The following is a 23,295-nucleotide window of genomic DNA, read 5'->3' as shown; positions in this document are numbered from 1 at the left end:
ACACACACACACACACACACACACACACACACAATGGTGCGTACACACAAGCACTTTCAAAATGGCAAGTGGACGAGTGAAAGCTGCAGAGGCCCGATCAGCCTATGGTTCACTCCTGAATAGAAACACATCTAATCAGCAACAGTCAATCAAATAATAGAACTAAGCTCTGGTACTCCACATAAGCTGACTGTAAATACATAAACAAAGGGACACACACAAACACACACACCTAAAGATAATATCTGGCACAGTGTATGACTGTAGGTCTGTGTGCAGTGGATTAAAGAGCTGTGCACCATCTAACGACCGGTCTGCCTCAGTGGCAGCTATCACAGCAGATCACAGTCAGTCTTTGTGCAGCTAAAGATCGTCAAAAGATGAAAAGAATTCACTTTGATCAAATCAGCGGGATTTGTTATCATCAGGACATAATTATCAGGTGGCTTGATAACCGTGCCAGTAGGATCTTCAGTGACTGGCTCTCCCTTTTCCCGCTGAGTGACAGCATTCAAAAATCTTCTCTTGAACTCTTGTGATTTAACACTGTTGGTCAACCAGTGATTGATATACTCAGTTCAGCAGTTAAATAAACCTCATCTACAAAGCCTAAAGCTTCGAGTCACTACCAAGATGAAGCATGTTTTCAGGCCTGTCTCTAAAGGCAGAAACTTGGAGAAGAACAGTTTTCAAAATCATTACAGGGAGTTCCCAAATTATAGATTAGTTTGATAGATGGCAAGTGTAGACAGCTCAGGGATATGTGAAACAGTGAGTTATTTGTTTCTTTTGATTTAAGTTTTGCCAGATTAATTAAAAAACCTTGAACCTTGACGTTAATGAGAAAATAAATTGTTAAATTGTTGCATTGTAAATGTTCCCAGATTGTGCAATGCTGCCAGAGCGAAGTGTTTACCTGTAGGAGGGAAACAGGCTAAAACAAAATCACAAATAACTTCCTGAAAACACTAAGATGAACTAATACTGAATAAGAAATACACCAGATTTTAGTTTTCAGCTGGCTCTTTCTTTGTAACATATCCATAAATACAAATAATTACAGCTACTGAGGAGCTGTTTCTGCAGAACCAAGATGCAAACCTGGTAAAAACTGTCAGTGCGAGTAATAAAAACTTTCATTTTTACACTGGGGTAAAAGTATATTGGAGCTTTAACGCCGCCTTCTTCTGATCTACTTTGTCTTCTTTCACTCAGTGAGAGAAAAGGGAATTTTAATCCCACTGGTATCTTGAACCTTGACCAAATAGAGTTCACGCAGCTGTCGCTTTTTAACAGTATCAACTTTTATTTTCTAACAAGCCATGTCTTTGTCATCACTTGCTGCTTTTCTCTCCTGTCTGTCTCACAACACTACTACAGCACAGCTGTGACTGACTGACAACTACGTCACTTATATTCACATGTGATTGGACAAGACTCAGCAACTGTTTTGATTTTGACAGGTTGCAGTCCATCAGTCAGAGATCTGTGGATGCTACGCTCACTGTTAAGACTCCATGCTCAGCACCATGCATGGCAGATTTGGTTCAAATCTCTTGTAAAATGAATTCTCATGAACAGCTGAACGGAGTGTCAAAAAATAAATATAAGAAAGTTTCGGAGATGTTTGATGGGAGCAAAGGTCACCGAAATGTGGGCTACTTAAAATCCTGACCTATCCTTCCATGTTATTCTTTTGTTATAAACACACACACAGGAGTGTGAGACGAAACAGGCCTCAGGGGCACTCGTCCAGGTTAGAACCTAATACAGTGGTATTTTCATGTCTCTCTGCCAAAAGCAACCCTGCAGCTGTGTGTGTGCGCGCCTGTGTGTGTAATCAGAGGTACTGTAGCACTGTGACTTCAGCCTCAGGGCCAAGGGAAAAGAAAGCATGGCGCACCTGCAGGAAGTTAGATAGCGAGAGGCTAAGGGAGCCAGAAGACTTCAGATTCAGTAGAAGGAGAGAAGCAATGATGCAGTCCTACTCTTAACTGGCTACTAGCGTCCAGTTGTCTGTTACTGCCGGTGCATCAACAGGTCATTCAGACAGCAAGCCATGTCACACAAACAGTGGGCGTCTATTTTAAGTAACACCTTAGGCTACCACAAGACATCAGTCATTGTAAGAAACGTATTTCATATTATTTAAATTAAATAGCAATACATAATTGATCCTCTTAAATCAGTTTTGTAGCTGAGAGAGAAAGTAGTGAGGACAAATATAGATGAAGTAATGCATTTATTATATTTCATTTTTATCTAAATTTTATATCAGATAGGCCAACAGCTACAAGAACTCAAGTTACACACATAAGCTGCAGTTATAACTTCACTTTAGAAAAATAATAATAATAATTATTATTATTATAATTAAGTAGACTTTCCCACAACGTGGTCACTGCAGTTTCAGTGAGTTACAAAGACAGCGGTAAAGATACACTAAAACAACAAGCACAGCATTCACAGCATGAAGTAACAAAGCCAGCTCACCGTCTCTCCTGATGTTGCCTCTCATCACTTTGGCTGTGGAGACCTGAGCCCTCCCGACCCCGGTCATTGTCCCCAACAGTACAACCATCCACATCTGGAAAACCACCGGTCCATTCATGATGACAGTAAACTCTAACACGCTTTGGAAAAAAAAAACAAAAAAAAACTTAGTAATTGTCCACTTCACCTTCCAGTGGCTTCATATACCCCGCAACCGTAAAAAAAAAAAAAAAAAAAAAAAAAGTTTGTGTCTAACCTAATTTGCAATTTAACGACTCCACACTTTGATAATCTCTCGCCTACCAGCGAATGAGAGCCACTTGGTGACTCCTATGCCTGCCGCCTGGCGCACACGGTGTCCCGTCCTGTGCCAAAGTGCCCAAGTATCCCAACTGTTTGTCTTCCTCTGGAAGTTAAGCCACAGAGACGGCGAGAGCAAAACTCCGAAACAGCGCAGTGCAGGTGGAGGGTAATATAGCACCGATCACGGTCAAACTTGAGATTATAGGCGCCAAACTTCTTATCGCTGTGAAGGCAAAAAATTCAGTTCAGTCACCGAGAGATATTCCGCATAGTTCACTCATTTCTGTCTGAGGCGTCTGCGCTATGAGAGTCAGCCAGTCCAACTTTGCCAAGTGAGATGTGTACGCTCACGGTGTGTGTGTGTGCGTGCGTGTGTGTGTGTGTATGTGAATTATGGGTGTATAACTGAGCGACAGGGGCGGGAGGTGAGAGGGTGTGGGTTGGGGGAATACACTTTAAAATATTCTTTTAAAGAAGATTAAATCATTACATAGATCTATCTGTGTCTGCCTGTCTGTCTGTCTGTCATGTTAGTTGGCACACTTTCATCTTGAAAGTGAAAGGGGAAAAGAGGGAACATTTTTGTAGGAAACCCTCAGAGGAGTGGGTCACCACAGCCAGGAACAGAACAGGAAACATGCCAGGATCTTACTCAAGAGAGTGGAAGTCTCTTAGCTGTTGATTGGTAGGCATAATACAGGGACTTCAGGAAACAGCTGACATGGGTCCACTTGGATTCGGATGCATGAGCAAAATGCATTGTTAGGGGAGGAGGATAAGGGTTTTTCGGGTGTTGTAGGCAGCCACAGAATTGCTGCAAATGGCACCATCCTGCTGCCTGTTCCATCACTCTGTTATATTATCTTTTTCAGATCTCTCACTCTTTGAAATAGGCTGTCAAAACTCATCTAACACAACACAGATTACATGATGGCACTTGTTGAGGAATAGGTAAATCCAGGACATGGTTTGCCAGGAATCATTCAATAGGCAGCTTTGTGTAAGCCAAAGGCAGACCATTTCAGACAGGAATTATGTTTGAAATAATTTTAGTAAGTAAATTCCAGAGTGATTTATCCACCATTGCAAAATGTCAGGGTGTTACATGCTGTACCTGCAGCAAAACTAGCGCCTTCAAGTTTATTTCAGAGTTTATGAAAGTATTTCTGACCAAACTAATTTTCTTCAGGGAACACTCACCAGCTAGATTTATTCATCTCTTTTCAGTTTTTCTTTTTTCAGTTTTTACTCACTCACTCACTCACTCACTCACTCACTCACTTACTTACTCACTCACATGCTTGGGCCGATATTCAATAACATTGAATATAATAATGTTTTGCACCATATGCAGTATTTTTCATTTCACGCTTTGCTTCCTGTACATGTTATTGGCATGTGACAAATAAGACTTTGAACTGCTGTTTGGTTGCAGTATCAATTATACCTGGAACATAAAATACAATAATATAATTACATATTATTTTTTTAAAAATCAACTGAAACATAAAATACAATAATGTAATTATATATAATTAAAAAATCAACTGAAACATAAAATACAATAATATGATTATATATTATAAAAAAATCAACTGAAACATGAAATACAGCAGTATAATTATATATTATTTAAAAATAAATCTACGGAAACATGAAATACAACAATATAATTACATTATAACCCCCCCCCCCCCACCCAATAATATCCTGTATTGTGATATTTGGGCTGGGCTGGATCGAGATATTACATTTTGCACACACCCACGCCTACTCACTCATCATACACTTATTCTCAGCATCCCCCCTTCACCTTCACTCCTTGCCACCCATGCTCATATATACCATCACATCTAATTCAGCTATTCAGACTTTAAGGAATGAACTTGCCAACTTGAGGTTTCTGCTGACTAAGCACAAAGCCTTCCCATTACCCAGCAATTGGCTAATGACTAATGCTGCACCTTAAAAACTTATAACCACTTAGGGAATGATATAGGTTATTAATAGAGGGGGGGAATTAATTAAAATTATAAGCTTTTAGACTACCCTGCTGATCTTCAAAGGCATATGCACCCGGGGAATGAATTCAGAAGAGCTCTCAAAGATCACTAGCAGGCAGAAATGTATCATACACCATGCATGCTTTCACACATGCACACTGACACACAGATACATTTGTGTTTCCTTTTCACCAATACTGAAACTGTAGCCTTCCAAGACTGTAATAAAAGGGAAATTTAACAATATCTGGATCACAGTGTGGACAATAATTTCACACGTGAAGAAAAAAAAAAATCATATTAATGGTAAAAACACAGACAGATCTGAGACCATCCATGTGATAACAGAAGATTCTGTAAATAATAGTCCACAGTGAGGATATTTGGTTTTACTGCTCGAATACAGGGTTAGTGCTTTATTATACAGTAGTTCAATGGATTACAGTGCAATGCTTGCAGATATACTTATAATCTTTCCCTTGCTATATTTTCCACTCCTCTCTTTGTGTGTGTAGTTGTGTGTGTGTGTGTGTGTGTGTGTGTGTGTGTGTCCACAGCATGTGTCTGAATAATCTGGCATTTGTCTTTTCTTCACTCAACCAACTTCACCGTGTATAGACGTACTGTAGAGCAACCTTAATATCTAACGTGTGTCTGAGTATATGGGGGTGGCAGGTTTGCCTTGAGGTGGATATGTCAGCCACTAAATTAAAAGGTGCTGGTGTAATTCACATCATGATAGACCTGTCGTAATTGCAGAAGTGCCCTTGAGCAAAGCTCTGAACAGTTCTGTGTCTGGTGCAAGGGCAATGTAAAATTAAAATAAGTTTCAAGTTTAAATATTCTGAACATGATTTCATACAAAGTGAGCTTTATTACCTAATGAGTACAACAGGAAAAATGTGAGTTATTTACCTGGTTGTGACTCTAGTGGTCAAGAAAATGTGCACAGATGTCACTGTTGGTTTAAGAGGATGACACTGGCACACATCGGCAGATCAATACACATAACATCTAATCTAATGGTAGCATGCCCCTCAGACAGGAGTTTGGGGGATGTTGATTTGTGATGGACTACAATGATAAAGCAATATGATTTGATTTTCCCACCCATAGACATTCATCAGTTACAGTTTCTCTATTTTCTCTTTCAAAGTCACAACAACACCTCTGGCTGAGATACAGTTGCATATTTTATTCTATTTGAATTTTAAAATGATGAACTGTGTGAAAAATACTTTTTTTTTGGGGGAAAATCTTTTAGAAATACCACAAATTGTGCAAAACTTTAAAAGGAATATAGACTATTTCTCATTCTGGCCTTCCACCATCACTATTTATATCCAGTCTTTATTAATCACGTGTGAAAATTCCTGATCCTCCTGCAGAGAGCGAAGCTCTGAGTGATTTCATTATAGAAGTTACCAATGGGCAAACCCTAAAAGTCAATGAGACTTCAGGGTTTTCTTGCTTTCTGCTCTGTAGTATCTACCCAGACAGGTTTTGAGATATCGAACTCTGAGATTTCTGACACAACCCTAATAGAATGGAGGTGACACCATTAAAATTATGGTGTGTGAAATTTCTTTTGGAGTGTAAAACATTTAAATAAAAAATAAAATAAAATTTAAAAAAACAAAAAACTTTATAGATACCACTATACATAAGTGAGAGAATTGTTTGTTCTGTAGTTTGGGTGAACTGACCATGTAATGTATTATTCTTGTATGAAAGAATGCATGAAGATACTCAGCATCCCTGATAATCCATTAGGTTTTTTATACACAAAGTCATACCAAATCATGTACCCTCACTGTAAAGAGACATCGGTGCTATCCACTTCTCTCTCTTTCATACACACACTCACACACTCGTTGTTATAATAGAGTTTCTGGTTTTAGTCCAACCAGGCTGGTTTCCCAGAATTGGTGTGGACATTTCCATGAGTGTGTGTGTGTGTGTGTGTGTGCATGGACACACATCTGTGCATGTGTGCAGTGTGATAAAAGTCATACTTATTATGTGAATAACAGACTTCTTTGGATGGTGTTTATGGGGCCAGCATCTTAGCCATCATAATATGAAAACATTGGCAAAATGAGAGAGAAGATATGGAGAGGACGGTGAAAAAGGAGGAAGATGGAATGAAAATTCAAAGGAAAAGGAAGGAGGAAGACAGGAGGGAGAGAAGGATAGAGAGTTACAGTCACGTTTGGGAATGAAATTCAGATACTGGAATCAAAATGAGGGCGAACTAGTCTCTTTGGAGAAAGACAAACAGAAAAGGGAAGAAAGAGGGATTAAGGTCTTGATTTAGAGAAACAGATGGTGGAGTCAGTCAGTCACTTGTCATTTGATACATTTTAGGCCACACAGTTAATAATTTCTCTCTCTCTTTCTCAGAATGTCCCAATGTCCCAATGTTATCACCAACAGCATAACAAACCCAGGAAAAAGTGTGTGTGAGTGTGTGTTTGTTTGTTCAGTATGTTTCTGTGCATTTTGCTCTCTATTGCCTGTCCTTAGACACTTTTATTCATGCATGCCTGCGTGGGCTACAGTATGTGCACAGGTAAGCTTGGACAAATTCTGAAGCCTTGGTTTTATTTTTGGTGAGAAATGAGTCACACATCCAGCGTAGGTGAAGAAAATTGCCTTTATACCTATTTGAAAGCTGGTAATTGAAAGTATCTTTAAATGCAACTCTAGATACAAAATGGACAAATTAAAAGTTTTATCTTGCTTATAAAATGTAGAGACAGTTAGACTCAAAATGCCAACATCACTGCAGACACTGAGCATCAGATTTAATAGCCTAGACATCACAAGTCAAAGGTGAACAGGTCAAAGAGCATCGCTCTTTTTTTCTTCTCCTTTTCTTCTCTCTGCTTATTTCTTCTTTTGTCCTCCTTGTCTCATCCTCTGCTTACACTTCATCCATCCATCCTCTGGCTTAATGTCAGATGTGGGGGGATTAGCTTTGGTTTGGAGGAGACGTGACCAGGGTTTTAGTGTGGATGTGTTTGCTGGCATGTGTGCACTGACCAACCTGAGAGCCATGACACAATCACTGTAGTAACCTTTATTCTTTCACATACACAAGTCCAAAAAGCGATCAGTGAAGTGTTAACATGAGTTGAGGTGGAACTGTAGCTTTGTAGCTGTGGCATTCTGTGCATATGGAAACCATTATTACCTGTTTTAATGCATTGAAATTCAACTTATGCATGTGAATCTGGCACAGTTTATGTATCCATATTGTATTTGGAACATATTGTGTGTACAGATGGACAGTCAAAGTGGACTATGCTGCATATGTGTGTTAAAGTGTTTCTTTGGTTGTTTTTTGCATTGAATACTTGTTATTGTCGCAGCACTTTCTAAGTGACACAAAATCAAGCTGACCACAGCAGCTATTCTCTTTGAAGGGAGAAATTCACTGTGTTTGAACAGCCACTTACAAGCCTGCAGGGGGTTACTCTTTGATTCTAAAATCCTACACTTTGGTGTGAAGTATTTCTTTCAACTCTCAATTTCTGCTCCCATTCGAGATATTGAGTTAATTTTCCTGATATTTGTCTTTTTTTCACCGCAAAATTATCCAAATGCTTTTCTGATTTTGTGTGTGCTGTCATGTTACTTTAGATACTTTTGCCTTTGTAGATGGCCAGTTATCGTGAATCAATTTTTGGAGTTAGAAAAGCCATACTAGACTAAATGTGGGACTAATTTTGACAGATCAGTGTTAGTCCCTTATTTATTTTGTTATGCAGTAGGTAATTTTAGGTAATAAGATAAAGCAACATATGAGCTTTTTCTATTGTTTTGTTTCCTGTCGGTCTTCAATGTGTCTGTTCAGGTCAGAGTGGCAGATTCCTCCAGGTTCCCACAGTAGTCTGCCTTTCTTGGCTACCCTCTGGGAATCTCTTAATGAGCTCAACATCTGTGTGTATGAACATGCAAGTGTGTGCCTACACTTGAATGTGTGTGTGTTTCACAATATGAGCGATGAGGCATGCAGTTCTTGTAAGGTGCATTGTGTGTAGGAGGGAGAGAGGTGAGTGCATGTCTGTAGAACATGTAGGTGTGTATGTTTAGGTGAGTGAATGTGTGTGGTTGTGTGTGTGTGTGTGTGTGTGTGTGTGTGTGTGTGTGTGTGTGTGTGTGTGTGTGTGTGTGGTTGTGTGTCTTCCACTCCCAGTTTTCAGTAATGAGAGATTCTGTAACTCCAGGCTGAGTTGTGGCATCACACACTCAGAGGGAAGTGACCATCATAGGTGACCAGCAAATGTGAGATAGAATATTGAAGTTTTCAGTCGACTCTTGAAATGTTTTCAGATTTTATTTGTGGGGCATCTCTAGTCCACCCAAAACTGATGCAGTTGACCTTCATGGAGATTGCAGCTCTCTCAGTTACCATGGACTCAGTCTAGTGGTGACAATATTTTCAAAGTGGAAAAAAGTAATGTAATGTAATAAAATAGTAATGTAATAAACCATCCATCCTCAGTATGTTCTAATCAGTGATATTTTCATTTAGCAAAGTATTTAGCTAAACCGTGGTTAAATATTGTGCTTCTGAGCACAAGCAAAAGATGTGTTGGTTTGTGCACTTCCTCCCAAGCAGATGAAAACTGCAAACAATGTTCTCAGGTATTGAGGTTGACAAAATTCATAGTGTCCTGAACCTGTTACAAAAAACTCAAATCATTTTTGTAATTTTTTAATTGTTAGTGGTACTTGCTCATTTATTTATTTATCTATTTGGATCCTCATCAGGTGCCATAATGACACTGAAATGATGTTGTTTTATTGTGCCAGACTTAACTTGCTATTAAATGTACCACTCATATTCGTGTAAATGCTTGTTTTTTTTTTTTTTGCTGTGTGTATGTGTGTGTTGGTTTTTGTGAATGTGAGTACTGTGTGTGGTTTTCCGCATATGTGTGTGTTATCTATACTTGTGTGTTTGTGGCAGATTATGAGAAGGTAGGTGTATTAAGCCGGCCTGATACACAAGGCAAAGGGAGGATTATTATGACAAGCTTATCTGTCCTCTGATTCTCTGCACTCCACTGACACAGTTCTCTTGTCAACTTCTTCCAAACACACAACGTCTATTAAAATACATACATGTCATATTTACATAGAGACTCAAACAAACACAGGCTCTGCAACATGAAACTAGACAACAGGAGTGCATGTAAGCACATAACAGGCCTTGTGGACGTTAATGAGTATGTGTACTAAAAATACCCACTTGATGTATGAGGACAGACACACACACACACACCCCCCACACACACACACACACACACACACACACACATACAAGCATTTACAGGAACATGTGCACAGATGTCATATTTGAATAAAATAGATGTACATTCAGCCTACATGACAGCATCTTGCTGTGCTCACCCCCCAACCCCCCACTCCCACACACACACACACACTGTACATGAACAAACAAAATACTAGGCATACACAACGCTGCCCAGCAGAGCCGATAAGACTTAATTTCCTTAGCTCCTTATTATCAAGCACACAACAGAGTCGTAAAATGTAAAATTAAATCCTTTACGGTCATTACAAGAACATAAAACACTCTATTTAGTGCCTGAGTGTTAAATACCAGAATAAAACACAGACGCAGTAGGATCACACACACCAGCAGGATCTAAATACAATTTTTTGTTGCATTAAAAAATACTAACTTTGAATGCTGTCTGAGACCTCTGTTTGTTTTATAAACCTAAATCTGCCCTACTTTAATTAGACAACTTGTTAATTGTCACTTTCTTTCATGATTTGTCTGCATAAAAACATGGTGGTCTCATCATTCTTCAAGATGTCTTTCTGTCATATGTGACTAGAAGCTCTGGAAAAAAAAAAAACATTCAACTAAAAATCTGAAAGTCTACTTTAATGTGGATGGTCTTGATGCAGTTATACTTTAATTTGTGGTTAATAAAATTCATCGTAATTATATTTTACCATAAACTTTTGTGGCTTCACTTTGGAACAGTCACTGTCAACCCTTTGGAAAAAATAAAAGTGATTAACCATGAACCAAGAACATTATACTCAGATTAACACCTATATTTAAAGGCAAAGTCATGGCACTAAGTAGTGAATGGATGTCAATCAAAGCATTTGGTAGCATATTTCATTACATAAATAAATTGAATTAAAGACATTTTTGAGGAGCCGCTGACTCTCGTGTTTCAGTAACACTTAATGCACATAAATGCACCAAAACAGCAAATGTCAGCTGTATGTCAAATACAGTCAATGAAATGTAGTTTGGTCAAAATGTTAAAAAAACAAGTAAATAAATCTGTTGCATGCTGTATTTGAGCATGATGCCCGTTTATTGTTCAGCAACACACTCCAACAGCACAGTCATCATTACTCATAATCTGTGGGGATCAGGTGGTGGTGGAGAAGGTGGGGGCTGGATGTTGGCGTCAGAAGCACGAGTGGCAGGCAGCACTCACAGGTGCAGGTAACTGGGTTAATTAAAAGCATCCTGATTAATGAGTAGCTTCAGTGGGGAGGAGAGGGGGATGCTGGTTTTTCGGCTTTAACTGGGCGGAATCTTTCTTTTTAAACACAAGGACGCAGAAAAATATATGAAATTATATAAACCAGGGGATGAAATTTTGGTGACAAAATGAATAATTAAGGAGTGGATAACAGTGAATTCAGAGTTGGAAGCCAAGTACAACAGCTGGATGCTTCAGTGAAAAACTGTCTACAGATAGCAGCCTGTAGTGTTTGGAAAGTAGTTCTGTTGATAAAGAAAAATATAAAATCAACAATTGTAAGGAATAGGAATGTTTATAACAATATCTGAAATTATTGCTATTACAGCAGACATGATGGACGTCACACAAAAGATGTTTTTATAGCAGTACGATGGCTTATAACATTTGTTAAAAGCAAATACCGACCTGTGGAAAACAGCCTTTTCTTTTCATATTGAGTTTTATTGCGTAGCCTATTTTCCAATAATGGAGTAGAACGTAGCCATTTGTGCTGATTCATGAGGCACCAGAGGCTACGGCGTAGAAAATGTTCTTTTAGCACTTTGAAAACCCAAAGTTGTAGCAAAAATGATGAAAAAGCCATGCAATCTTTACTAATAAGTAGCCCCACTTGTCAAGGATACAGTGTCGATGAAGTGGCTCCTCCTCCTCCTTTTGATAGATGTTCTGATGTTCGAACTACCTCAGGCACAGGACACATTATTGAAATTATATGTATTTTTTTTTTTTTTTGGTTTAAAGGAGCTCAAGGTTTAATTTTGTTATATTAGAGAGTCATGGAAGAAATAAATGACTGGCCGTTTTGCATGCCATGGAGTTAATGTTTATGTATGACCCTTTAGGTTTTGTTCCATTACAAGTTTAACATGTCTGTTTTAACTTGGCCAGCATATCATCATGATTAATAAAGTGTTCACTGTGCATAATTTAGTTAAATAGAAGGTGTTGATATTGACATTGCAACTGATAGTCTAGCCTATGTCTGCAGTATATTAATAAATGGGGTTGTCTGTGTGTTAAAGTGGCTGAGAGGTTTGAATAATTACTCTACCGTTAAATCCATCAGCAAGCTTTATTTACAAATGCTTTGTCTCTGTATAGTCCCGTGTTTTTGTGTGTTTTGGTGTGTGTCTGTGCATGTGTTGAGGGGTATGTTCACAGTCGAGCAAGTATTGAGTTTGCTGAAATATCTTGAGTTTTCAAATCTCTAAGATATTTTGTATTTAGACTCCTGCAGCATTTTATGTAAGTGTGTTTTTGAGGATTCCTGTGGTGTTTGCCTGTTGTGTGTTTGCCTGTGTGTGTGTGTGCGTGTGTGTGTGTGTGTGTGTGTGTGTGTGTGTGTGTGTGCGCGCGCACGGGTATCCGGCATTGTGTTTCTCATTCCCTGCAGAAGAAATAGGCATCAGAAATGTCAAGTAGCCTCATATGGCCCATTAATCCCTGTGCTTCTCTGGTGGTGGTCTGCAGAGATATTTAGCATGTTACGTGACAGACAAACACACACACACACACAGACACACACACACACACACACACACACACACACACACACACACACACACATGTACATACACTGAGCTGGCTCAGACAAGAATATGCATTCAGATAAGGACTCATTTTCTACTTCTCTCTCTTTTATCTAGCTTTCTGATTCCCTATAAAGCTGTGTACAGTTTTGTTTATTGTAAAAGCATCTGGGGAGTCAGGATTATGTGAAGTGTGGTTTCCTGATGTGTAAACTTGCAAAAACCTGAAGGGCATCCTCTCAATCCAGTCTAACCATGTAGCTTTTCTCTTGATGGAAGCTTGCCTCTAGCTGACAAAACAAGATTTTGTGTCTTTAATTTATTCTTAAACAGTTTAGAACACTTTCACAGCAGGGAATATACAGCACTGCCATCATCTGCTTTAAGAAGGAGCTCTGTTTTTCATTTCAGTCCACCTCTTAAGCCAAGAATAAGCACTGACATAATACAGTACAAGTGCTGAGCCCCATTTATACATTTATGTGCACGGAGCAGACACAACAGATAAGTCATGAAGCTTCAGAGCAACCAAGAAAAAAAAATGAATTGAAGAGAAAGCCTCAAAAAAATGTTGGTGTGAGATATGCATTGACTTGCATTTGTTTTATTGTGTGGAGAACCAAATTTATGGCAGAGAGAGAGTGTACACAAGATGTTAATCACCTTCCACTGACAGCAGTGATATTTTCTCTGCAGCTTATAAATCAGTTTTTCAGTAAGCAATGCAGTCTCTGTTGACTGCAATATTTCTGCAACATCAGTTCGGTGGGAGCAGCTGAATGTGTTGTTTATGTGGCCACATTATTGGCCACAGTGACATAAAAACTTTGATTGACTAACCAGCCATCCATAGCTTATTCAGTTCATTGTGCATTATTGGCATTAAAGATCATCTATCCAAAGCATGAAGAAATAATCAGACTGGAAAAATAATAAATAAATAAATATAATATGATTTTAAATATAATAAATAAAAGCAGAAACAATGAAACACAACATATGTATAATTAAATGCACACGCTCATCTTGTCAGGTTCAGCTGAACTAAAAACAGCACAGAGATAGTGACCACCTTAATGCACTCTAATTATTCTGTAAAATATTTCTTAAATCCTTATTCTCCCTCTTTTGGGGCTCAGTGGAAACAGGTCAGTGACCTATTTTGCATTTAGTTTAACATTTCTTCAAACTTTATTCATCTAGGGAAAGCCCTCCAACAGTGCCCTACTTCACATTCCTAAACGTACATTTTGTATATTCACAGCAGGGGAGCGACTGTTGACCACTGAGCTGCTGCACAGAAGCATTTGGGGGCTTAAGTGCCTTGTTTTTGTCTGTGCTAGTTTTTTGCCAATTCAAGGGATCAAACTGATGATCCTCTTCTCAATGGCTTTCTTCTCTCACATTCAGGTCACAGCCAACCCAAAATGATAGAGGACCTCATAGCAGCACTCATAGTTATGCACAGTGAAGGGGTAGCTCACATCAACAACCTCGAGGTGAGCAAGTTTTAAAACGCAGGTGAATGCTGACTATTGAAAATGTTGAGTTTGATTGTCTAGCTGCTCTCAGAGTGTGAAATTGTCTGGATTATAACAGTTTCATCCAGTGTGTACACCCACAGCCCCCAGTCCTCTGGTGTGCTTGTCATCACCCTTAAAACTGATGATACCTGCATGATGCAACCACACAGTACACTGTGATAATACATTGATAATAAGTTGATAATGAATAGGTGACATACTGTATTCCATATGCCTTGAATGTTTTGAGCTATATTTTGCCCATATGTACCATTATTGCAGGGATACATTAGGTCATTGTAAATGAGGTTTTTGGATACGATTGTACTTCATCTTTTGGCTTCAAAAAGACAACACAGTGAGAAAATAGACCACCAACACATTTACCGATGGATGTTCAGTGATTATTGTTTTTTGCCTGCTAAGGCTGTGTGAGACTGTAAAAGGCAGGAAAATGTCTTGGACAAACTAGAACATCACAAAACAAACAAAGACAAATCAAATACTGACACTTACTGCTTTATTTTTATTTTAATGGAAACAAAATCCTTTTTTATAATTCAATTTGAATACATGATTTGTGCTATAGAAAAATAAAGTTTATCATAATGTATTTTTTATTATTATACTTTACCAGTGTACAATTTAGACTCTTCTTTTCACTTGACATTCTGTACGTATTTCTAGAATGAGAAAACAGGGGCACCTGGAGAATGAGAAACTCCAACATAGCTTTGTGTCTCTGTCTGGCAGCATTGCCAACTCTTGAGCCACTGTGTCACTCACCAAAAATGTTGTGCCTGAAGAATGAATTACACAATGCCATAGAGAAAAGGGTGTCTTAAATTTCTGCCGAGGAAAGTAAGCCAAACATTCAGGCAAAAGTTTTATTGAGTGCAGGAGCTAATGCTTGGGAAAAGTTGATGTGTTTCATTACTACTTTTACTGTATTTTTATGACAGATTACTTCGATTTTATTTGCTCAGTTAAAATTTTATGCAAGTTAAATTGCCTCAGGGGCAGCTCAGGTTCATTCCTATTTTTTCTTCAAGATGCAGCCATATTTTGTATACATAAAAGTATAAGACACAAAAAGAAGTGAAGTGTGAGAGGAATATTGTCTTATCCCAAACATTGAGAGTGATATGAATGACTTTTGTCTCCAGAATGTCGCTGAAGACCAGGAAAGATGCATATTGTTTTGTGTCCTACTCTCCAACGCATTCCTATTTCAACTATTTACCTGCTGATTATTGATTGTAGTGCAATATGATTGGTACTTAGTAAATACATTGTGTAAATAAAGATGGTTTATTTACACAGAAGTAAAGAAGTTCTTGCCAGCAGTCAGACTCAACTAAAAGAGATGTATATGGCTTGCCAGTCCAAACGCTGGTGTCAGGCTCTTACTGCTGTTTCACTCACTGCACCTTCAGGCACTCTGAATGAAAGCACCCACTTACATTCACTTAGTGTGATTACATTTTACAGTATATTTTCATATTCTTACATTCAAGGCCTCAGGGTTAAAGAATTTTTTTTTTTTGGCAAATTTTCCATCTGAAGTGAATAAGTAATCATATCTGGGTGGTTTTCATTGTGTGGCGGCAAAGAGGAGAAGATGGTTATTTGTTGGTGCTGGAGAGAGAAAGAGACTGCCAGACTTCTACACAGACTGAGGGGTGGAGAAAGACAAGTTATGTCTGAGTGAGAGAGAGAGAGAGAGAGGAGGGAGTGATACATATAAATGAACTGCAAACTCAAGAGTTTGAGCATGGAGTATATCTACATTCAGCTAAAGTACACTGCTGATTCAGCGGGGATGATCAAACGCTCTTGTCTTGCCTTGCATACACAGTTTTTGTCTTTATCTCTTCTGTCTTTTCATCTCTCACACTCTCTCCCCTCACCCATTTCTTTTTCTTTCCTTCTCCTTTCTTCTCATCCTCTCTATGCCTGCTTTTTTTGTGGTTGTAAAGCTTAGTATGGGACATAAGATGTCAACCTCCAGAATTTATATTTATGTGCTGCTGGGCAAAAGTTCTCTGCAACTACTCCAGAAGCCTTATGCACACATTATTTGATCCAATCAGAATTCAAGAACATCCGTCATCTAATTAACAGCCTTGTAACTGTTTTGGGTGTGAAGCTGTACAGAAACTGAAGATAGAAAGCTTTTTATTCTTCAACATTTAACTGACAGTTGATCTCACAGACCCCCTCCCCCACCCATGACAAGATGCATGTTAATGCCAGGTCCGAACGGGGCCTCAGTCACCAGTGAACGGAGCTCCACTGACTTTATATCTCGTGCCATCATCAGGATCCAATGATCGCTCATACGCCAAACTCTTTTGGAAAACATTATATGCTGATGTTCAAATAGAAAGTACAGCCTCACAGAGCTGCTTGAATGACAGTAGACTCTTAGACTTGTTATAGCTTTTGTCCCATTATGTCTGTGTCTTTCTGACTCTTCCAACTTTTCTTCGATGTAGATTTTGCTTGTCCTACAACATTTTTAACATCATCTTTTCATCTCTGCCGCTGAACTCTATTCCTTCTTCCACCATCTGTCCACCTGTGTTTCCTCACCTTTTGTCCCCTTATGCCTCATCCTATCTACCTCTCCACTCTCTCTCATCCTCTCCTTCCCTTCCCATTGTTACACTCCATCCTCAATGCCTTTCATCCTCCATCCCTCCATCCCTCTGTGCTCTGCCATCTCCCTCTTTCCTCTGTCCTCTAATCATCTCTCGTTTTTTAATTTCCCCGACAGACAGCTTCTGTGCTGGTCCATTTAGTCACAGGCTTTTAATTAGGAGAAAGTAGATTAGAAAGGCCACTCTCTACCCTGCTAATGGTGTAAATGCACACAAGAGCCCCTCCACACGCGCACATACACACACACACAGCCGCCTATGCACATGCACAAACTCTTAAGGGCAATGCTATTTCTTCAGAAATGCCATTTCATGGTTTTGTGTTTGTCGTGTTTTAACATGTATGTGAACATATGCTGGCACCCAACTGAAGTAAATCAGTGCATTAGGAATGTGATTGTATTGTTTTGAAATATTCATACACACACACACACACACTTAGTTTGTCAAACAGTGGCTCAGGGGAACTCACTATGTAATTAATATTTAAACTTCCTTTACTTCCCTGCTGGTGTTGCGTTGTTGATGTTGTTATTGTTGTAGTTTAGTGGTATTGTGTGTATGTGTGTGCTGTGGTGGTGCGTATCATTTTGTTTTCTTTTCTATGTTTTTAAGTGTTGGATTTGGGTGTAAATATATCTGTATCTTTTATACATACACTACCATCTGAATAATTTATGCAAGCACAGATATGTTCATCATGATGAACCAAGGATTTTGATTCGGAGTCATAGTTGTTTGTGTCCCTGACACAGCTGTTGAGTCATTCAGGGGCTTTAAAGGATTCTAACAAAGTCTAAATGATCTAGTTTAAGCAGTGTGATGACTTATTCAGAAGCAAGATGGTAGATTGACAAGCAGAATAACAACAACAGTTATTCCTGCTGCAGTGTCATTCTCAAGTGAAGGCTTAAAGTAATCCTTCTTGATCAGCTAAAAAGCCGGGAGAGAAAAGAAAAAGATATGACTCATAGAAAATGGTCTTTAATTGGTGTGTGGGAGGAACAAGAGCGTTCACAGTTCTTCTAGCCTCCACATTTAAATTAAATTGATATTTAATGCATAGTTGAAGTGTGAATAGAATGTGCCATGTATTACAAATGTGTAGCTTGTGATATGTGATATTCAGGGTTCAGTTTTCCAATTTGAGAGGAGGGAAAGGAGATAAAAACACATTTCAGACCATCGGACGTTCAACATGCTTTATAGGGAAAAATACATTATAAGATATAAACTTTCAATGAAGCTGATATGGGTGGTCAAATCCACATTGTCACTGTGCTGTTAGCAAAACTCTAACCCAACTTATACCAAAGGAGATTATCACAGCTGACAAGAAAATTCACTCTATCCAATCTAATTCTGGATTTCTGCTGCAGCTCCTGCAGATTAGTGATAAAACCTTATTTAGATTAGATGAAATGTGTGTTGCTTCTTCGCAGCACCTGACAGAATATAAACATGGCTCTCCAGGAAGTAAATGTTTGTGTGTGACTGTGTGTGTGCGAGCCTTTTAACATCCTGAGTTGGTCATCAAACTCTTGTTATCTCCCAGTTTTCCAGTAGAGTGCATGTGTCTTAGTGTTTGCATGGGCCAAATTAGAATGCCTAAAGCATATTAAGTGCTTTCTCTGTGTATATGTATTCAGTGCACACATACACACATTATATTCCCGCATTTTATTTGTGTGTTATTCCTTCTAATGATGGTGTGAATAAACATGAATTTGTCCTTTCCTGTTTCCTGCCCAGCAGGCAACTTCTGTGGTACGCAACGTCAACAGCTGTTGTTTCTGCTGCAGCACAACAAAGCCAGACTTGATGGTGACATGGACTTTGTGGGGATGTATTAGTTTTCTGTTTGAGTATAATCATGTCCTGACTTTCCAGTTGTTGAGACAAACTTGTTTTTAAGGAAAAAAATGTTATCTGAGGCAGGGCGGGGCGAATGTGTGAATGCTCTGCCCCTTCTCTTTATCTCCGCTAACCTCTCGTCTCCGACGCTTTTACTCATTTTACTTAAGTTGCACTTTGCACCTTTCTAATTTTAATCAGTTTCTCGACTAACCTTTGCTTCTGTTGCATGGAAACACCCACACACATAACTCCAAATGCTACATCAGTGGTATTGTTTATAATTACAGAGACTGTGATTCACACTGAGTGAGTGGTTGGCATTTTAACAATACACAAGTAACATCAGTTTTATAGTTTACTTATTAAATACCTAGTGACGCCAATGGTAAAAATTGACTGCTTTTTTATAGCGCTTTTCTGGTCTTAATGACCACTCAAAGCACTTTGCACTACAGGTCATAGTAGTAGTGGGAGTGGTAGCTTTTATTCAGCCATCACACACAATACAGTAAGTATAAACAACATAGAGAGCAAAGAGCAAAACAAAGTCAAACCGTTGACTGATGTATGAAGTAGTGACTGAACAGGCTCAGGCTGAAGCAAAATTTGTCCATTCACACATACAGTACATTCATACAGTGCATCTGTGTCTCACACACACACACACACACACACACACTCACACACACAAGACAATGATGGGCAAATTAGGTTTCAGTATCTTGCCCTTGGACACATCAAAATGCAGACTGGAGGGGCTGAGCATCAGACCACCGGCCGTCTAATTAGTGGACAACCCGCTCTACCTCCTGAGCCACAGCTTCATCTTTTAGCACTAAGCTGGCCATAATTGATGTTCCTCCACTTGACTTACACGTGATAATGATTCTTAAACTTAATTCAGTGGTAAAATCAGAGAAGAAAGCATGATTGCTTCATTCTTTGATAAATCAGCCGCACGGAGAAAATGGTTAACAGTTAACTTTTTAGTGATTGCAGTTTTTATTTGATTTGTTACAAGGTCATTGTCATTTTCCGTTCATGATTGTTGACTGGACATAATATCCGTCCTTCTCTGCAGCGACATATTAAATTCACCTTTCCCCTCTACCCATTCACCTTTTCCTCTCTGTCGATTAGCAGCTCCTGTGAGTAAGTTAGTGATGCATTAATTTCAGTCGGAGAGAAAGTGACCTGTCTGGCTTGTAGGTGTCTGCACTCTATAAGAGTTCATGAGTATTTTGGTGTCAGTGCACATATATGCACTCAGGTGGTGTTTGTGCATCTGAGCATCTGCATGCTGATGTGCCCTCGGAAGCCAATAAAAGAGCAGCTATTACAAGAGCAGGGAAGGATCAACCCTGTTTTCACACACACACACACACATACACACAGACAGACCCAGATATTAATTCCAGCTGCACTGGTTCTGTTCAAACTAAAGTAATTCTCTTCAGGGCTGTTCTTTCCTTGCATCTTGGTAACAGCCTTGAAGCCTGGCACAGCGTATCATTGAAGAGCAGGCCACTCCGTGTATTTGTGTATGTGTGTGTTTTTGTACTTATTCAAATTCTGTGTCCCTTTGATGAGCACAGTTAGGTGGTATAGTTATATAATTCTCCTGTCAAAATAAACTGCAAATGATTTAGTGGAGTCTGGTTCAAGCTACAAATCTAACAGTTTTGAGAGGATGGCGGTGAAATTATTCTGTTCCTCTAAACGATGCCACTGTCCCTCCTTCCTCAGTATGTGGTCCAGTATGCAGAAAAAAAAATGTGTCTGGAATTAATGTAGACACATGTACAAACTGACATGTAGTGCATTGCTCTTGATAATAATAAGAAATTCCTAGAAGTGGTAGCCAAACTATGTTTTGCAATTTCAGTTTGTGAGATTTAAAGGGTTGGTTTACCCAAATGAAAATGAAAAAAACACACATTTTCTTATTTGCCATTATTGGAATCTAACAGTGCAGATAATTTTTTCAATTTGCCAAAGTTTTGAGAAATCACCTTCATTGATTTCTGCCACCACCCTGAGACAATTGAGGTTGATGAAATATTGTAAGAGGTTTACACAAAATATATTTAAAAATCTGTTATTTATTATATCAGCATCTTTTCGTTCCATACAAAGTAGTTGGATGGTGGATCACCCAGGGCAAGAGGGAGACGAAGCAAAGAGCAGTGACAGCTCAGCCAGTGGTGTAGAAAGGTTTCAATTTGATGTCTCGGTGATGGAGAGAGCTGTCAAGCATCTATTGTACAGTCTTTAAATGACATCTGTCTTAAATTCATCCATGACCTTGCCAGATCACAGTAAGAGGCTTCATCAGACTAGACACACACACACACACACACACACACACACACACACACACACACACGCGCGCGCACACACACACAGAGGTCTGCACCACTGCACCATCTCCTTATAAGAAGCTGAGGATGATTCAGTCACAACCTGTTTTATGCAATGATTTCAATGTTGCTTTCATCTTTTTGACATAGAAAATCTGCTGAAATTACTATCAATGTTTTTGCCCGGTCTGTCTGTTTCATTGTTCATTATATTTCCTATTTAGTGTGTGTTCATTGTTGGTGTGTGTATAGTTTGAGAAAAGCAGGTTTTGGAGCAGCAGCAGCAGAAGATGAGTCGAAGAAGCTCATTTAGCTACAGTTTACTTCATCTCTATCTCTGTATCAGCCATGACATTGCCTTTATCAACCATTTACCGTCAGCCTCAGTCAGCCGGTCTGTCTCTTTCAACACACACACACACACACACACACACACACACACAAATATCTAAATTTTACACTTTCAACTTGTCAGCCCGGCGATCTGTCATGCATTTTTAAACATTAAAGAGATCATTAATATTCAAATACAAATGTCACCAAAGATACCAAACATACAAGTGCACATGTTCGCACACATATGCTATCTCTTAGCAAACACTGCAGAGGGTCTGGTTATGAAGAAGAGTAAGACTGTGAAGTTTTCTTTAGTGCCATCCTGTCTGTGAATGTGAATCTTCTTGCCTTCCATTCCTCAGGAAGGTCGGCGTTACCTTTGGAACAAAAACACAGGCAAGGTCTAATCAGACTGCAGACATTAGTCATCACACACATTCTCATGCAGTTACACAAGTGTAGAGACCAATGAGGAGAAAATCACAGTTATGGGCAGAGCCTGTAGGCAAAGTCTGTCTTTGCTGAGTCTTAGCTTGTGAATTTGTGTGTCAGTTTGTGTGTGCATGTCTCTTGTTGTGAGAGACATGTGGGTGTTGTGGTGTTGCGTGTTCACAGGCTCTGCTTTTAGCTTTGATGGTCTCTACAGGCCTCTGACTTGCGCTCATGAGCACATGATCATCTATACTGCATGTTTGTGTGCACCAGTCATCATTATGAGACACCCCAGTGGATCAATACTCCACTTGCCAATCAAACCCGCACACACACGCACACAGACACACGAATGTATGCAGGTGTGGCTTTGCTCTGCCTCCTCACCGCCTGAGTTGTATTGCCGGTGGCACGGCTCTCTGCTGCTGGTATGGCTAATGCTAATTAGCTGCTGCATTAGAAATCATCCTGTGCTCATTATTCAAACCCAACAGGCCACATTAAGCTGTAGTGAACTTGATTGCTTACAAAGCCTCTTCTGTGTGCAAGAATGAATTGCTCTTATAGTTTTTATGTATGTTTACATTATTATATTATTATTATATTCTCTATATCTCAGTATAGAGATATCATGTGTGTGTGCATTTTTAATTAAAATAAAAATGTTGGTAAATTTAATTTCATTAGTTATAGTCAACCACCTATTTCACTTGAACTCACTTGATTTTTCAATATTACAGCAATATTTCGAAGGGAAAAGGTAAAAAGGGACAGCCACGCTGCTTACAGTATATTTTTTTCCTATTCACAAACAAGACAACCAGTCAGTTATTTATCTAATTTCACAGGGCTATAACCTGATCAGGTTCATTCTTTCACTAATAGATGAATTCATGAATGTGTTTGTGTGTGGTATGTGTGTATCTTTGACTGAGCCTTACAAATATCTGGTGTGTGTGTGTGTGTGTGTGTGTGTGTGTGTGTGTGTGTGTGCGTGCGTGCGTGCGTGCGTGCGTGCGTGTGTGTGTTAATTAGTGTTTATAGTGTTGCTCCCCAGCCAGTAAAACTAGAGCAGCAGTAAAACAACCTAATTGCCCTCGCAGCCCCTTGAGATAGAGAGGGACAGAAGGTAAGAGGGGATGGAGTGAAAGAGAGATGGAGGAAAGAATGAATGAAACTAGGGCAATTAGGTAATAGAGAGACGCTGTTTTAGAGTGAATGGAGCAGGACTGAGAACAACTGTGA

General features: G+C 39.1%; 2 protein-coding genes across 7 annotated transcripts in view; one reads left to right on the top strand and one right to left on the bottom strand.

Moving 5' to 3' along the window:
* Positions 1 to 3,149, bottom strand: part of pdgfd (platelet derived growth factor d) — a 48,840-nt gene extending 45,691 nt beyond the window's left edge. For 2 of the 6 annotated variants that reach the window (XM_071496144.1, XM_071496142.1), the window contains exon 1: positions 2,494 to 3,148. In XM_071496144.1, the coding sequence (XP_071352245.1) occupies positions 2,494 to 2,611 (118 nt within the window). In that variant the 5' untranslated portion in view covers positions 2,612 to 3,148. Of the gene's footprint in view, positions 1 to 2,493 lie in introns of all 6 variants that reach the window. The other 4 variants (XM_071496140.1, XM_071496141.1, XM_071496139.1 and 1 more) reach the window with 4 other exon arrangements.
* Positions 1 to 23,295, top strand: part of gria4a (glutamate receptor, ionotropic, AMPA 4a) — a 251,711-nt gene that overhangs the window by 72,105 nt on the left and 156,311 nt on the right. The gene's annotated exons all lie outside the window — the stretch shown is intronic.

Source organism: Trachinotus anak, unplaced genomic scaffold, assembly GCF_046630095.1.
Source record: "Trachinotus anak isolate AG129_WGS33_773 ecotype Australia unplaced genomic scaffold, CSIRO_AGI_Tana_v1 ptg000014l, whole genome shotgun sequence".
In the NCBI taxonomy this organism is placed as follows: domain Eukaryota; kingdom Metazoa; phylum Chordata; class Actinopteri; order Carangiformes; family Carangidae; genus Trachinotus; species Trachinotus anak.
The sequence above is the reverse complement of the archived record's forward strand: the minus strand, read 5'-3'. Positions and strand labels throughout refer to the sequence as shown.